The 18,255-nt window shown below is 47.5% G+C and overlaps 1 protein-coding gene across 1 annotated transcript in view; it reads left to right on the forward strand.

Moving 5' to 3' along the window:
- The first annotated feature begins 2,916 nt into the window (after window positions 1–2,916).
- Window positions 2,917–18,255, forward strand: part of CELSR1 (cadherin EGF LAG seven-pass G-type receptor 1) — a 170,274-nt gene continuing 154,935 nt past the window's right edge. The window contains exon 1 of the mRNA XM_051642700.1: window positions 2,917–5,614. Within this exon, the coding sequence (XP_051498660.1) occupies window positions 2,932–5,614 (2,683 nt within the window). The 5' untranslated portion in view covers window positions 2,917–2,931. The remainder of the gene's footprint in view (window positions 5,615–18,255) is intronic.

The raw sequence follows: 18,255 nt of genomic DNA on the forward strand, positions 1-18,255 counted from the left end.
TAGAGATCATACAACTAATGATGAAACCGTGAAACATGTCAGATGAACAACACAAAATTAACTGAAAATAGAGGAAAAGTCATATAAATAGGAATAGGATGGAGAATTTTGTGTAATTATGCACATAATTAGTTTCATATAGATGCTTTTACAGTATCTTCCCATTCCCAACTCACGGATGGTGCCACTTGTTGTAGTAAAATTGAAAAAAAAAAAAAGAAGTTTAAACTGTATTTTCTTGTGATCTATTTAACCTAATAAAACCTGTGGAGACATGTACTTGGATCCCACTTTTAAAAAGCCATAAAGATGGATTATTTTGTAACAAAAGCTTGCTTTTCAAAACATGGACATTAAGCATCTCAGCAAGAAAACGTAGAGAGAAGTAAGCAAAGTATAGACTTGACCTAGCATTTCCTTATGCAGATCCCAAGTTGATACTCATATGATTTAAACAAGCTACAGAGTGACTTTCTTGATTTTGGAGTATAAAACAGACCACCACATCCTCTCAAACTTGATTGAGAAGGTTATGCTTAATATTTTTTTAACCTATTTCTTCCCTCTTCCTTTTCATGAACTATGATTTTCATCAGAGGATCTGAAAAGCTAACTAAGCTTCTCACTTCCGTTTTTTTTTTTTTTTTAAAGGAGTTTAATTGAGTAAAGCTGAATCAGCGAAACACCTTCCAAAACTGCAATTTTTATTAAGCTTTTTTTCCCCTGACAGACATTTTGGCAAAAATCCAGGTGGGGTGGTTTTGGGTTTTTTTTCCCTTACAATAATGCAGTTCCGGGGATGAAAGCCTTTGAAAGAATCCGGTTTTTTCAGTCTTCTCTTAAGTGCTGAGGAGCCTGAACTGACAGGAACAGATTGCTCCGAAAGTTGCCTTCCAGCTCCTACACGCACAACGTTTTGCAAAATCCCACCAGGCAAACTTGGGTCGGCTTATTGCTTGCCAGCCCATAGCCTTCTCTTACGCGCAAGATCTCTGTAGATTAGCACCGGTGTTTGTCACCGGTGGCAGGACGAGCACCCGAGGCGGGTGTGACAACCCGCTGCCCCCGGCAGGCTGCTCCCGCGGGGTGCGCTGCCTGCGCCCTTCTCGCCGTTCCCACCAGAGGACACTGCAGCCGCAGGGATGAAGGTTCAGCCTGGGCGCACCACTTTCAACGGGTTCAGTACAAAGGAATAAATGTTATAAAATGTTTAGCATAAATTCGTAGGATTGACGTTATAATCACAAGGGCAACATTGACATGCGGGGTTTGGCCTTGCTCCTTCCCACAGACTACCTAAGTTTGCATCTGGTACGTAATTATTTGCAACTGCCCCAAAGAAATCTTTAATTCAAGCCCCCAGATCCTACCTGCTGCTTTCGGTGCAAAGCGTGCGCATGTCAGCAAAACCGACCGCTGGCGTTCGCGGCGGTCCCTAAACCAGGCAGATGGAGCCGATTTTGCCCTGAAAAGTAATTTAACTTCTTCCCCCACCCCTTCTCTAGGGAGAACGAAAATAAATAAATAAACACAAATTCAGTTTAACTTTGTTCTGGACGAGGCATCCGAGACGACAGGTGGCTACGAGGCGGGGAAGCGGCTGCGCTCCGCAGCGCCTTCCCGCCGCACCTCCGCACCCGGAGCGCCGTTTCTGGCGGGGGTAACGGAGCGGCGGCAGCGATACCAGCTCCCCGGCTGTCCGCGGAACTGCCCGCAGCGCAGCGCAGCCCCGGCCGGGGCGCGGGGCCGGGGTCGGCCACCGAGAGGCGCCGGGCGGCGGGGCGGGAACCCCGCGGGGCCAGACCCGGCCCGGCCCCCGCAGCCGCCCGGGAGGGGCCGGGCGGGGCCGGCAGGAAACCCCGCCCCGGGCAGCGCCCGCCGCGCTCCGCGCAGCCTGAGCCGTTCAGCGCCTCCGCGGAACCGAGCGGAGCGGCACGAAGGGAACGGGGCTGGACGGGACGGGACTAGCTGGCTGGCTCGACCGTGTCGCGCAGCCACGCGGGACCGCGCCTCCTGTGGGCCGGCCCCGCCGCGGGGGGACTTCGGTATTTAAGTTTTTTTCGTTGCTGGTTTTTTTTTGTTTGGTTTTGTGTTTTTTGTTGTTTTTTTTTGTTTGTTTTGATTTTTTTTTTTTTTTTTACGAAGGAGAGGAGCAGCAGGTCTATGCTAATCAGCCTCCTGGGAACTGCGGTGGGAGGAGGAGGAGAGGAGCCATTTTGAACTCACTTCAAAGTTTAAGGTGGAAAAGTTGGAGCTCTCCAGCCCGCCGGACGGGGCCGGGGCGCGGGGCCGGGGGCGCCCGGGCAGCGAGGGCGGCAGGAGAGGCCGAGCCCGCGGCTGATGGATGAGGGCGGGCGGGCAGCCCGGCGGGTGGATGGATTGTGCGGCAGCCCTCTGCCCGGCACCGCTGCCCGCTGAGCCCCGGAGATGCCGCGGCTGTACGCCGCCGCCTGCGTGTCCTGGGCCGCGCTGCTCTGCGCCCTGACGCCGGCGGGCAGCGGGGAGCTGCGGCCGCCCCGTGCCGCCCCGCTCCTCCACCTGCCCGCGGGGCGCCGCGCTGCCGCCGCCTCCGCTGAGCTGCCGGCGCTGCCACCCGCTGCCGGGCGCCTAAGGGCGGCGGGCACCGCGCTGCGCCGCGCTCCGCCCGCCGAGCCCCGCGGGCCCCGCGGTGTCGGGCCTTGCCCCCGGCGCGCCCGGCAGCGGGCGGCCCTCGAGCCCCGCGGAGCCGCCGCCGGCTGCGCCCCGCCGCCCGGGGAGGAGGGCGGCGAGCAGCTGGGAGCGCGGCGGGCGCGGAGCCTCAACAGCCCCCCGCAGTTCCAGCTGCCCAGCTACCAGGTCTCCATCCCCGAGAACGAGCCGGCCGGCACGTCCGTTATCGTGCTGCGGGCACAGGACCCCGACGAGGGGGAAGCCGGCCGCCTGGCGTACTCCATGGAGGCGCTCTTCGACGAGCGCTCCAATGACTACTTCTCCATCGATGCCGACACGGGCAGCGTGGTCACCGCCCGCAGCCTCGACCGGGAAACGAAGGATACCCACGTGCTGAAGGTGATCGCCTCCGACCATGGGTCTCCACGCCGCCGTTCAGCCACCACTTACCTGACGGTGACCGTGAGCGACACCAATGACCACGAGCCGGTTTTTGAGCAGCCCGAGTACCGGGAGAGCATCCGGGAGAACCTGGAGGTGGGTTATGAGGTGCTGACCATCCGCGCTACTGACGGCGATGCCCCAGCCAATGCCAACATGCTTTACCGCCTGCTGGAGCCAGGAGCTGGTGATGGGGTGTTTGAGATTGACCCACGCTCTGGAGTTGTGAGGACCCGAGCCCCAGTGGACCGTGAAGAGGTCTCTGAGTACCACCTGGTGGTGGAAGCCAATGACCAGGGCAAGGATCCAGGACCTCGCAGCGCCACAGCTGTGGTGCACATCACTGTAGAGGACGAGAACGACAACTACCCGCAGTTCAGTGAGAAGCGCTACCTGGTCCAGGTGCCAGAGGATGCCCCAGTGAACAGCCAGATAATGCAGGTGCAGGCCACAGATCGGGACCGGGGCAGCAATGCCCAGGTGCACTACAGCATTGTGAGCGGCAACCTGAAAGGCCAGTTTTACATCCACTCTTTCTCTGGTGCCATTGACCTGATCAACCCTTTGGATTATGAGACTATTCGGGAGTACACGCTCCGGATCAAAGCCCAGGATGGGGGCAGGCCTCCCTTGATCAACTCCAGTGGCATGGTGTCGGTGCAGGTCTTGGACGTGAATGATAATGCCCCCATCTTTGTCAGCACTCCCTTTCAGGCCACGGTGCTGGAGAACGTTCCTCTGGGCTACTCCGTGCTGCACATCCAGGCAGTGGATGCTGACTCAGGGGAGAATGCCCGCCTGGAGTACAAACTCATAGAGATGGCACCATCTACTGCAGGTGCCCCTGTGGCAGGTGACTCTGGGTTCCCTTTTCAGATCAACAACAGCACAGGGTGGATCACAGTGGCTGCAGAGCTGGACCGAGAGACAGTGGAGAACTATCATTTTGGGGTGGAGGCCAGGGACCATGGGGTACCAGTTATGACCTCCTCAGCCAGCGTGTCCATCACTGTCCTGGACGTGAACGACAACAACCCCACCTTCACAGAGAAGGTGTATCACCTCAGACTGAATGAGGATGCAGCTGTGGGCAGCAGTGTCCTGACCTTGACAGCAGTGGACAGGGATGTTAATAGTGTTGTGACTTACCAGATCACCAGTGGCAACACCAGGAACCGTTTTGCCATCACCAGTCAGAGCGGAGGGGGGCTGATCACACTGGCCTTGCCCCTGGATTACAAGCAGGAAAGGCAGTATGTGCTCACAGTCACTGCCTCTGACGGCACTCGCTTTGACACCGTCCAGGTCTTCATAAATGTGACAGATGCCAACACGCACCGCCCAGTCTTCCAGAGCTCCCACTACACAGTAAGTGTTAGTGAGGACAAGCCCATTGGCACCTCTATTGTCACCATCAGTGCCACTGATGAAGACACAGGGGAGAATGCGAGAATCACTTATATTTTGGATGACAACATACCCCAGTTTCGCATTGACCCTGACACAGGCACCATCACAACCCTAATGGAGCTGGACTATGAGGACCAGGCCTCCTACACATTGGCCATTACAGCCCACGACAACGGCATCCCCCAGAAATCAGACACCACCTACGTTGAGATCCTGATCCTTGATGCCAATGACAATGCACCCCGCTTCCTGCGTGATCGCTACCAGGGCTCAGTTTTCGAAGATGTGCCCCTCTCCACCAGTGTCCTGCAGCTCTCTGCCACCGACCGTGACTCAGGCCTCAATGGCCGCCTCCTCTACACATTCCAAGGTGGTGACGATGGAGATGGAGACTTCTACATTGAACCCACTTCTGGAGTGATACGCACACTGCGCAAGCTGGACCGCGAGAATGTGGCTGTTTACAGCCTGCGGGCCTTTGCTGTGGACAGGGGCAGCCCACCACTTAAAGCCTCTGTGGATATCCAAGTGATTGTGCTGGACATCAACGACAACCCCCCTGTCTTTGAGAAGGATGAATTTGACATATTTGTGGAAGAGAACAGCCCTGTGGGCTCTATTGTGGCCCGGATCAGTGCAGCTGACCCCGATGAAGGGACCAATGCACAGATCATGTACCAGATTGTAGAGGGGAACATTCCTGAGGTCTTCCAACTAGACTTGCTTAATGGAGACCTCACAGCCCTAATGGACTTGGATTATGAGAGCCGGACAGAGTATGTGATTGTGGTGCAGGCCACTTCAGCTCCTCTTGTGAGCCGGGCAACAGTGCACATCCGCCTCCTGGACCAGAATGATAACCCACCCGTGCTGCAGGACTTCCAGATCCTTTTCAATAACTACGTGACCAACAAGTCCAACAGCTTCCCCTCCGGTGTGATTGGCAAGATCCCAGCTCATGATCCCGATGTGTCTGACAGCCTGGCCTACACCTTTGTGCAAGGAAACGAATTAAACTTGCTCCTTTTGGACTCTGCCACTGGGGAACTCAAACTCAGTCGTGATCTGGACAACAACAGACCCCTGGAAGCCCACATGAAAGTGTCAGTTTCAGGTAAGCAGGCATTGGAGGTTCATAAAATGCAAAATTCTGCATGTCAGTAGGTGGGCAGTGGGCAGAAATAGACCACTTGTATTTGAGTGCACAGCTTTTGATTTCCCGAGGCAGCAATTTATCTGTGAAATTTTTGGAGGGACACCACAAAAATGAATCAAGCCCATGTGCTGTGGATTGAAGTGGTGCGTTGAAGTTGTTTAGTAAATGTGGATCACAAGGGTAAATAAATATGTATGTGCATGGAAGGGTATATACTCCCTTCAGTTGAGGTCGTACCTTGGCTGAAGCTTTTCTGATGTGGTTCCATAAAGGTAACAAATGATGTAACTTGCAAAGATGCGGGGAATGTGCATGCAGCTGTAATGCCATCTCCCTGGCCCATTCTTTTTCCTCTTAGAAAAAAAAAGAAAAAAAGGTTGAGATTTGGTATCTCTACTTTTTTAACCACATGTTTATTCCTTTCTGCACGCCCGGAGGTTGGACTGGTAGATCCTGACACCTCAGACCAGTTCTCCACTGGTGTGGCCTGTGTGGATGTGATGCTGGTAGAGCTGCATGGGTTTGCATTGCTGGCATGTGTGCCTGTGGGAAATGGCAGCTCTGAAAGCAACAAGTTATGGCTGTGTAATAAGCTGTGCAACACTGCTAATTGCACTAGAGTTGCTTTAGCAGAGCTAGGGGCAGATACTGGCCAATTGCGGCCCCAAAATCAGTGCTGTTGCGGTGGGGTGAGGAGGAGAGAGTGAAGGGTCTGTACCATTAACTTCCTCGGAGAATTTGTGTCTGTGAAGACTGTTTGATATTCTCCAATATATAATTTCATATGAGCAGATACATGCTCTTTGGATATTATATTATTCTTTTTCTGCTTGGTTTCTTGTTTATAATGGAATTAATTTTTATACCTCTAATTGTGGCATCAATCATGCAATGAGTAATTTCCTCTGCAGGTGCCACTCTATAGAGTTTACTGTGGACTTGATCCCACACTTCTGTTGACTGTCAAAGGTCTAACCAGATACATTCCTCACTGTCTCTCTGCCACATAAAACTAATATTTGTATTCTTTTGGAAAAAAAAAAAAAAGCTGAAAGTACTAGGTACATAAAATGACACTTTGGGAGATGTTTCTTTTTGGATGATTGTATTAATAATAATAATAATCAAACTGTGGCATAATGCTGGCAAAGCTTGTTTTGCTGTAGGTAGCCATGGCATGCAGCAGAGCCTCGGGGGAGCAAGCCTTGCTCTCCCTTGTGTTTGCAGGCTTCAGGTCCTTTGTGCTTCAGGAAAATGAAGGTGATATTAACTGAGCTGACTGCATTTACTGAGGTGTGTCACCTGACAACTCACTCCTGGTTCTTCTAAAATGCTGGGGGGCAGCTAATGTGGTAAGGTAGCTCATAAATGCCGTTTCCATGTCCTGTGAGGACTTGCAGAAAAAACAGACAGTTGGCTTGTGACCTTAAAGAAAAACATTTGGATTAAGGTGCTGGTGATTGCACAGTCACTGTCTGTCTGAACCAGTCGCTCTTTATCTGGTAGCGGAAGATAAGAACTCATCTTGGAGCACCAAGTTGGGAAAGGTTTTGTTAGACTAGATGAGGAGTGTGTGCAGAAAAATAGGTTACATGAACTATTGCTTTTTCAATCTAATGATTTATGTAGTTTAAGTGTATGAAATCTCAGGTAGGAATGAAGACATCTGTTTTCTTAAGTAACAGGAGCCCGATCCTTCCAACATGGGTTTCATGTTTATTGAATGTGTGAACTTCGAGATTCTGCAGAGGTGTTGATCAAAACTGGCTGTCTGATGCATTTCTTGAGAGATTTGAACTATTAAAGCTTCTTTATGGGTAGGATTTTAAAATAATTTTGCCCAGTACTGAACTCCATTTGATGTTTATTTGGAGAAAGTTCCCTGTTTGGAAATGGGAAGGGCAAAGTTTGGCAGTGTGTGATTAGTCCAGGAAAGTCTCACCTGCCTGCTTTCTCTGGTTAACCTGATGCAGTCTTAAAAATAAAGTTCAGACAGAAGTACTCCTCAGGGTTATCTCTAAGTGTTGCAAAATACCTGCAAATCATCTGCTAAAATGACCTGCCAGTTAACTGAAAAATGTGTCTATGGACTAGTCATTGACCTCTCAACCCAGATAAACACAAAGTTCTGCCCTGCTCACAGCTGCTCTTCATGTCAGGGAAGGACTGAAGCTCTTTATGAAATTGGGGAATTAGATGCATGTTTCAGTCGGAAGTAGCACTGCTGCTATAAAAATCTTTTTCCCACCTAGCGATGTGTTGTGCTGCTGAGGCATGTGAGTGCGATCCTAGTGAGGAGCCACGCTACACAACTGAATTACTTTGAGTCTTTGAAACTGGGCTAACACCAGCATTCTTGCATCTGACATGGGTATTATTCAAATAAGCACGGTAATTTTGGCCTTCGGCATATAAACAAAACTTTTAAGAATAATGAAAAGCAAGCGAATGGAGATAGTCGGGTTTGTAAAACCTGAGAATAGCACATTTTGAATTTAGAACTTGTTCTTAACAGTGTAAATGTGATCAGCAGCTTGGTGGGAGGGTGGGCAGCCCTGGGCGGGCTCTCAGTGCCTGCGTGGCTCTGCCCTGGCTGCGGGACCTGCTGGGCTGTGCCCCCGCAGCGCGTCAGGAACCCACCCAAGCCGAGCAGGGAGGAATGTGGGTGGTGTGGATATTAGCATTTTGCTTTGGATCGGGAAGGGAGCTTTTGAAGTCAGTCTCCTTTGAAATGAAGCTTTCTGGGTGCCCCTGTGCCTGTCACGTGGAAGCCGTCTGAGTGAACAAAACTGGACCCCTTTTGGATGAAACTAATCCAGGGGTGCTCCGGGGGTCTCTTAAAGGACACATTCTCTGTTTTCCATTGTACCTTCAAGGCTTTCCTTCAGAAGGGCAGAGCTTGGCTTTATATTCCCACGCCTGCACATTGTGTTGTTAGGTTTATGTGGTTTTAAAACTTGGGGTGAAATCTGGACCCTTCTGTGATTTCTTAGTGTTAGTAATAAATATATGGCTTAAATTGACAGGATCATTAAAAATAATTATTTTTTGTCCACAGTGATGTTCACAGTAACGTTAAATTGGGAATTCTTTGGTCAAAAAATAGGTTAAACGTTGCTGAAGTCACATTGCATTGGCCCATGTTAAACATCCCGCGGTTCCTGCTGCTGCTGAGAGGGAAGGCTGCTGCTAGCCTCAGCTTTGCATAAATGTTGCACAAGTTTGTCTGGGTATCGCATTGCAAACGCTGCGGGCACCTGCCTGGCTCTGCTGCCACGAGTAGTCCCACTTATCATCAGCGACAGCTCGCTGGGATACAATAGATGTGTGCACAAACTCCTCTGGGAACCCAGCCTGATTTGCCAGCGCAAACAAAACCCAACCTGAGTGTAAGCCCCAGCTTTTGAGTGGTCCAGATAAATGTAAAATGTCATGATATGGCGTACAATTTTGGGAAGGCAGTGCCCCTTAGGAGAGCTGGTTTCTGCAGCGAGGGATAGACACCCGAGCATTTTTGAGGGCATGCAAGCTCAAGTATCGCCTTTTGCATTTCTTTGGCTTTTAATCTCCAGTGGCATTCAGTGAGGTTATTGACTATCAGCAAACACAAATTAAGACCGAGCTCATTTGTGCTGCAATGAACTTGGAATTTTTACTCAAAGCTTGTTAAAGGAGCTTCATTATTATTGTAATTTAAAAGTCATTATGCTAATGATGGTGGATCTCCAGCTGAAATGTAGCAGAAGATGCAGTACTTTGGTTTAGCCCTTCTGATAAAGCTAAGGCCACAGGGTGTGCCTGAAATTCAGAGCACTAGGGAGCTGTTTGTGTGTATGAGGAAGATTTGAGATTAAAGAAAAGAAAGGAACTCGAGGGAAAAGGCCTCTCTCTAAGCACAGAGGAACCTTTGGGTGCAGAGGGTAAGTGTGAGGCGATTGCTTGGAACACGGGCCAGGCACCCCGTCAGCATCAGTGCCACTGTCTTTGGGGATGTGGGGAGGACGGGGTTGCTGGGGCCTTGTGAGTTTTGGGGGGCAGATCCACCGGGTCTTTCAGGGGTGATGCTTCTAGCTGCCTGTGAGGACTTGCTTTGAGGGTCAGCAAGGGGCAGTTAGCACCCAAACTGCTCTCATGGCTCACTTCCCAGGGTAATACATTCCTGCACACGGCTGTGGTGGGAGCACTGCAGATTTTACAATAAGAAGATGATGGAAATGGACAGGCAAAGGCTCCTCTCTCCTTCCCTCCTAACTTCCCTCCCTCCAGGTGGGAGGAGATGTGTTTGGTGTTTCAGTGGCTGCAGGGCCTTTTCACACTGGTTTTCTCAGGGACCTTGGGTGCTTGCACTTGGATGTGCATCTTGCACTAAGGGGAGCCAAAAGAAAGTAGGAGCTCAAAGACTGCAGAGTTCAGGCATGCAGCAATGAGGGAACTTTTTTAGAAGGATGGTGAGACTGGAGCTCATTACTTGGTGTATTAGTGGGGCTGAGTGAAGTATGACCCATGATAGTTAGTAGGTGTGGTTTTGAACGCTTACGTTTGTTTTCCTAAAATGGCAAATCAAAAGTAGTGGTCATAATTTTAAAGTTTCAGTAACTCCTGGATGTGATGTGGCTACCTAAATCCTTTATTGTGTCTATCTAGATTCTGTATTCTATTTTATTCTATAGGCGAGATGTGTTTTAAATGTGTCCCTCCAGCCTGCAGGAACATACATTTCCCTCTTCATCTGTGTGATCTGTTCCAGCTCATAAAAGGCTGTGGCTGCCTTGCTGCTTTCCTGTGTGCTTCCTTCCAATTCATCCCTCAATTTTGTGGGAGTGGTGTATTTTTGTTTCAAAAGACAGGAAAATGTCTATTGCTATGAGAGGAAAATATTTAGTGAAAGGCTGACTGACAAAATAACTTTTTACTGAGATAAAAGATCTCTTCTACATGTAAATAAAACAGGGAGATATCTGTAGCTCAAACTAGTGTAAATAAGCAATTTCTTTGATAAAATGATGATCCCTGCTAGTAAAAAAAGATGAATGTTTACCACAGCACACTTTAAAAAGTAAACAAGATGTTTTATGTCAGATAAAAGCTATTTTGTCAGTCAGTGTCTTTCAGAAAAATGCTACTATGCATGTAGCCATCACTAAAAATGTTTGATTCTCCCTTTTCTGCCTGTGTGCAGTGAAGGTTGTATATTCTCATTTTTTGTTACCATTTTTATCAAGGTATTTCTGTCTTAGTATGTCTTGGTGGTTGAAGCATACAGAGATGGCACTTCTTAACCTCATCCCACAAAGTGAAACTTTGAACCGTAAATACCAGAGGACATGATCAGTTTGTGGATAAAAGTTTCTATCAAAGCCCTACATAAACCCAAACTCAGCAGTGGTGTTTAAAAACCCAAGGCTGTGTTTGTATTTGCAGCAAGTTCTTGTTAAGATTCCTGTACAAGGTATTGGGTTGCCTTGACTCAGAGGGTATGAGAAATGGCTTATTGAGGTTGCAGGGGTTTTTGGCTGGTTTTGTACACACTTTGCTTAGGGCACTGGAAATTCTGTTTTGTTTTTTTTTGTTAATGCCTAAATGTTGATGCTTTTCTCAGTGGTTTATAGGAAAGAGGGAGACTTCAGGATAACAAGGAGAAGGTATAAGAATGAGATTGAAGATGTGAGAGGGAGAAAGATTACTAAGCTTTAGTTGATCATTAAGTCCCAAGGGGTAGAAATTAAATTAAGAGAAGTATTATGGTGGGATTGCCTGGAAAACTCTTTTCCTGTATTTTCAAATTATTTGCAAATGAGGACATAGTTATAATAGCAATTTTTAAATTGGATTAGTAATTGGTTTATATTTTTTATTATTTTAGGTTCCAGGGTTTATTAATTAATCAGTTTCCTTGGTGTATTCCCTTGTTGTGATTTGCTTCCCTCTTAGAAGTCACTGAAGTGCTCTTCTGACTTGCACTTGCAGGTTGGGAAGAATCCTCTCTTGTTCTGTTGTTCTGATCATACGTTTCCTTGTGGTTCAGAATTGGTTTGGGCTGGGGTTTTGAAGCCTGCTGCAAACAGGCAAATACAGAATAAACATTTAACTGTTGTCAAAGGTGATGACAAAATAACCCTTTGTTTAGAATACAGGGACTGTTTCCTAGGTTTGGATGTTAGGAGGATAGTAAACCTGCAGTAGAATTAGTAGGGGGGAAAGTCAGTGATGTGAAGCAGTGGTATTTTATACTTTGTTATCTTCAGCATCCAAAGTGCTACCTGAGGAAGTGGCTGGCTGCTGATAGAGAGTATAATTTTACATTTGCTCATTGAATGGTCCTTTTTCCTTCAGTGTGTGTACTTAATATCTTGAAACTCCCTTTCATTGTTGAGTCCCATCTTTGAGCTGAATGGATTTTCTCGGTCACTCCATAACAGAAGAAAAAGGGTTTTAAAGTGTGACATTAGCTGAAGGTAAGTAGTGTGCTCTTCACTCTTCTGGTAGGGCTCTTGCTGGGTCTGGTGGGACCCTTACCAGGTGCTTTAATGGGAACCCATGCATCCTCACATTTCCACCAGTCAGGTCAGAGCAGGACCCTGGTATATCCCAGTATCTTCAAGGAGGGACTGGGGAGACTCATCCATGGTGTCTTGCTTCCTCCTTGGGCTGTACTGCAGGTCTGCCAGACATCCCTGGAGCTAATGGGTCGTCTCTAGTGTTTTGGCTGCGTGGGTGCTCTGAGTTCAGGGATTTCAAGGGCATGTGATAGCACTCAACACCTATGATGGTGTTTACAGTTCAGCCAGATATGTAGGTGCTGCATAGGTTGGCATAGCTGAGCTGCCTTTCATCTGGTTATTCTGGCTACAAACAGCAGTGACTGCACCGTAGCACAGCTTTGACTTGTGATTTCACTGGCTCCCTCAATTCCCTTGTAGGTCAGGTGAGACTGACAAAAAGACTGTGGGAACGTGACCACTCTAAAAGTTGGGAGCAGAATTACTTTCTGGGCAGAAACAAGCAAACGTGGAGCAGAAACCTCTTCTAAACCTATGTCCTACAAATACCTTTTCAATATTTAGCAGCATAGGCAACTCTAGCTGTAACACTTATGCATGAAAGTAAAGGGAGGATCAAATGTCAGGCACAAGATCTACGCTCTCCATCACTTCTCCCTGATCCTTTTTTTAAAAGAGTATTTGGCCAAAAGATTGCATAAATTAAAGAGCAGTCCAAGTTGATGAGAGATTTGGTTCTTCAAAGCCTTGTTCACAGTTGTTGTCCAACCTGAAATAAAGAGTATCGGAGACCAAATTAAATTCAGTTTTGCCACTTTGTGTTTCTGTGACAAGTGACAGTTTTAGTATTTTCCCCCCAGTGCAGCACTGAACTATTTATAGATGTTAACAAAAGTTTCCAAAAGGGGCAGGGTGTAATCTTCATGGAAAATTTTGAAATCTGCCATTGAGCGATCTCTTGTTTGTTTGGTGAGGATTTGCCTAACGCCTTTTTTGTAAGACCTGGGTGCATATACTTTGCTTGAGATTTCATTGCAGTGTGTTGTCTTTGTTGGATTGAAGCAGCATAATAAAAGGTACAACTTGGCTCTTACGGTCAGATTTGGATCACCTGCCATGATCTGCCCAACAAATCATGTTGCTCATGTAGGTTGCAGCCATCAGTGGCTGATAAGCAGAAGGGCTGCTGGCTGGAGATGCCCATCTCAATCCACTGATTAAAGAGGGAACATAAATGACTGGCTTGGGCTAATTGCCCTGTTTTTAGGTGGCTAAAGTGCAGTGGGATGAACCCACCCTGAATGTGTGTGCCAAGACGGAAAGGTTTGTTTTCTTTTGCAGCGATGATTGTACTTATTTCTGTTACAGCAAACTACCTGTACTAACAGGCTTAGCAGAGTAGATGGAAAGGATGGGGGAGGCTGTGACTTGCAAACAGGAAAATGGTTTGCCGTGAATAGTGTTAGGAGATACTTTAAGTGTTGTCAATAGTTTGAGTGAATAAAGGGGGAAACTAGGCTTTCATGGGGATTTGGCATTCAACAAAGAAATAAAATTTTAAAATACTTCAGAAAGATGATCTGTGCACTTGATTTGACAGAAAAGTAGGATTTGTTGGAAGAAAGGAAAACTTTTTGGACTTTGTTTCAACAAGTTGCTAATGCTGCTAAGCTGTAACTGCCTTCATATTTATTTCAGTGTTTACGCTTGACAAGCACAAAAAAAGCAAATAAATGAAATGGCAAACCTGTAATAAATCCTCAGAGGACCACATAATAAACATAGACATGTTATGCTTATCAAATACAAAGGAACCTGTTTTCAACACTATTGCCAAATGCATGATAGATGCTACATTCTGTCACCTCTCCAGCACTTTTGGAAATGATGCATCTGGTCAAAGTATTTCAGTGCTTTTTGAAAGAGGGAGAAGAAGAAGCTGTTGTTAACAACCATTGTCAACACTACCTCTCCTGCCTGCCATGGAGTCTGTGTGCTAGATCCAGCTTCAGGGAGAAAACAAAAGCATCTGGGGCGTATGAGGAGCTATATTACCAACTCTGAGTTTCACAGACACCATAGTCAGCACCGAACACTCTGTGCTGCTAAATCCCAATGGCCTGTAAGGTTTGGAAGCAAGTGTACTCAAGGTGCTTCTCTGTAGGTATCATGCCACACAGGAGTACACATCATGGGTACAAAGAGCTACTGGATCAGTTGAGTTTGCTCTTCCCCTTTGCTAGCTCCAGATCAGACTCCTCGACCCTATTCAAACTGATGTTAGCAAGTAATTGAGTTTACTGGATTTAATTTTTGTCATAGCACTTTTGGATTTTGCAGGAGCCAGCCCAGCCTCTCATGTACTTATGTGCTTGAAGTGATATTTATGCTGGGTCTGATTCTAAAGGAGACTCTTTAACATCCAAGCTGTGAATTTTATTTTTAAAATTTATTTATTTACTTAGCTGTCTGACTTTATTTTGAGTCATGTAAAAGCTGTTCCATGCTAGTGCAGTGCGTGATTGTCAGCCACCAGACACTGCAGGCACAACTTGGCATGGCTAGGAAGAGGTCTTTGGCACCTGTCACAGCCTAGGTCCAGTAGAGGACTTATGTCTAACCACCAAAAGCCATAGCACCTCACTTTTAGGTGCCTGTTCCCTGCAGCGGTATCCTGTTTTAGGCAGTTAAGTGTCCTATAAAGTGGGAGTACTTGAAATACCATCCCGCTACAGCTTGGGCACTTCACTCAGCACGGCAATCAGGACACTTAGTGAGGGCAGAGATGGGCTGGGCTCCAGCCCTTGATCTCAGAGCTCTTACTGTGCTATGCATTAAAGAGGAGCCGAATAAGGTGCAGAAGCTTCTGTGGGACTCACATTTCCCATCTCTTAGGTAACTGCCGTAAGCTACAGGGTCATGCTCACACTTGCAGGGTGCCAGAGAGGAGGCTTTCTGGCTCATGTTCATGTATGTGGGCATACCTTTTCACATATGTTCAATTGAGAAGTGGTGTGGGCATTCTGGCTTTGACCCTCAGCTGCTGCATTTGTTTAGGCCCTAATAAAGCTGGATCGTGAGCCATTCAGACCATGTCAAGACTGGGTCAGTTCTGACTGTAGCCAGGGACTCAGCTCTTCCCACCTGGAAACTTAAAAGTAAAGTAAAGGAGAACCCCAGGGCTGTCCAGGTCATACTTTCCTATTGAGCATACCCAATTTGTTTGTCTTCTAGCTTTAACTATTTGTAAAAGTGTTTGGCTTTTATGTGGGGCAGCCCCCAGATGGGCTAAAGGATCAGTTATGGAAGGATTCACAGGCTCAGACTTAAATTACACTGCTCAGTATCCAGAGTTCAACCCACCTTCACCTACTGTTTAATCCTCTTTCTCACTGCAGTTTGCCATGATGATAGACTTGTTAGTAATTATCAACATGTTGCTGCTCGTCACTTGGATCCTGTGGCTTTTCCTGCAATGTGCTTGTTGACGCTACAGCCAGCAGACACCGCCTGACACATACAGTAAAGGCCTCTTGGCAGCAGTGACTGGGTTGAACTATCCCATTGGTTGACTTGGTTTCCTTTCTCATGCGGTGTATTTCTGATGTTCACCTCCTTTTATTGACACAGGGTAGTTCAGCAATGTGTGTTCTGCGTGATGGGCTCTCCATCTGGCAGATAATTGCCTGCTAGTTAAATCCCATCTTAGCTTCAGTTTCTTGAGATCATGCAACTTACTGATGCCTTCTGGTTGGTTTTGCAGGCTGTTTGCAAAAGGATTTGTTATGAGCTTGTGCTCGTTGTGTTTGGGATAGAGTTAATTTTCTTCATAGTAGCTAGTATGGGGCTGTATTTTGGATTTGTGCTGAAAACAGTGTTGGTAATGCAGAGATGTTTTAGTTATTGCTGAGCAGGGCTTACACAGCGTCTGCTTCTCACACCACCCCACCAGCAAGTGGGTTGTGGATGCACAAGAAGTTGAGAGGGGACACAGCTGTGACAGCTGACCCCAACTAACCAAAGGGTTATTCCATACCATATGACATCATGCTCAGCAGTATAAAAGCTGAGGGAAGAAGGAATGGAGGAACATTCAGAGGGATAGTGTTTGTCTTCCCAAGTAACCATTATGCATGATGGAGCCCTGTTTTCCTGGAGATGGCTGAAGAACTGGCTGCCTCTGGGAAGTAGGGAATGAATTCCTGGTTTTGCTTTTCTTGCCTTTGTGGCTTTTGTTTTACCTGTTAAACTGTCTCTATCTCAATGCACACGTTTTCTCACCTTTCAGCTTCTGATTCACTCCCCCATCCCGCTAGGGAGTGAGTTGAGCAGCTGTGTGGGGCTTGGTTGCCTTCTGGGGTTGAACCACAAAAGAGCTAAAGCAATCTGGGCAAATTTATGTCAGTTTTTTTTTAATGTTAGGTAACACAGGTTAACTTTTAGGTCCTTGCTTACTAAGCTATCCAACATTATTTTGCATTGAGTTTGGCAATCTAACACTTGAGTTTGTTGACCAAGCTGCTGATAGCACTCACTGGTTGTTTGCACTGGTTATGCAAAGTGGGAACCCTGGGTATACTTTAGGACCTGATGGATGCTGAAACCTTGTTACACAAAACACATTGGTGTTCCTCTTTCCTTCTCACTTATCTTCTCCCTTCTTGTTCACTGGGTCTGTTTACCTTGTGTCTCTGCGGCGCTCGCCTGCTGCAAGTTTGTACAGGGCTGTGGGCAGCAGAGGCCTGGCAGGGGCTGCTTTTGTCATACCTGCTGTAAATGATTCAGATGAGCACCAGACAGAACTGACCAGCAGCCCTGTGAGATAGCCAGCTACAGGCGGCGGCGCTGGGGACCGCCCTGGGCCTGGCCAGTGGTGTGTCCACCAGGCATGGTGCTTGCCAGTGGTGTGGCAGCATCCTTTCTCACTGCCTTCCCCCTTGCTTTTTGGGAGAAAAGGCAGGTTTCTCATCCAGTCCTTGCCCTCTTTTGACCACTATGCTGTTACTTGCTATTAGGTGGGTGTGTTGGCCCAAGGTGAGGGACAGGGTCTGTCCCTTCCAGGGATGCCCCATGAGATGATCCCACTGAAGCAGTGACAGCCATCACGTCACCCATGCAGCCCTCATATATCCAGTGGCTGTTTTGGGTTTAGAACCTCCGTGGTGCTGGCTGTTGGATGCAGCTTCCAGAGGTTTTGCAGCCACGATCCTTTCACTCTGTCCTTGCACAGGGCCTCGGGGCCCATCGCGTGAGGTGGTGGCAGTTCAACAGAGGTTTTGTTGCCCAGAGAAATTGTGGCCAGATGACTGAGTGTTGGTGCTTGTCATCTTTGCAGTCCGTGGGAGCAACACCTGTACCCATGAACTGGGAATTTAGGGTAGTGCTGAGTTGAGGTTTTTTCCTGTCCCTTGTGACAAGTTGCAGTTGCCTTTTTGGCTGGTTCCTTTGTGCACTGGCCCTCTTCTGGGTCACCAGTGTCTCGGACTTTATTCAGCATGAAGAGGCTTTAAGCTATGACATTCCCATTTACTACCATGAGCACTGAGGGACATGACCAGTTAATGGCAATGAACTGAGATGAGAACTGAGAGATGAGGATATTTTTTGTATTGTATGCAGTGAATTTACGAATGAGTTTTACGAACTTTTGCCCAATTTGCTTATAAAATATGTTCCTTGCCAAATGATTGGGAATTTCTTAAGCTGAGATGACTGATTCACTCCTTGTCTCAGCCAACATTCATCAGGCTGTGCTGAAGGAGAGGTGTTGAGATGATCAGATAAAGTTACCAGGATTCTTCATAGCACTAGTGGTAGTTAATCATCTGTCCCTTTTTTTTTTTTTCCTGGAGGAAAGTGCTCCAGGTGAGGCCATTTTGCCTGCTCAGAAGCGGCATCAGTGACTCCCTGGGTTTTTGCTCTGCATCTCCTTGATCAGACTTCAGCTGTCAAAAGATCCATTTGCTCTTTTCAAGGCCTAAAAGGGGAAAGAAAAGTAACAACTTTGATGGCTGATTTGAAAACTTTCTCAGACTGGAAGGCATCCCATGAGGTAAACAACTTCAGTCACACTCTACACGTGCCATACTGATCACATAG

Source organism: Apus apus, chromosome 1, assembly GCF_020740795.1.
Source record: "Apus apus isolate bApuApu2 chromosome 1, bApuApu2.pri.cur, whole genome shotgun sequence".
In the NCBI taxonomy this organism is placed as follows: domain Eukaryota; kingdom Metazoa; phylum Chordata; class Aves; order Apodiformes; family Apodidae; genus Apus; species Apus apus.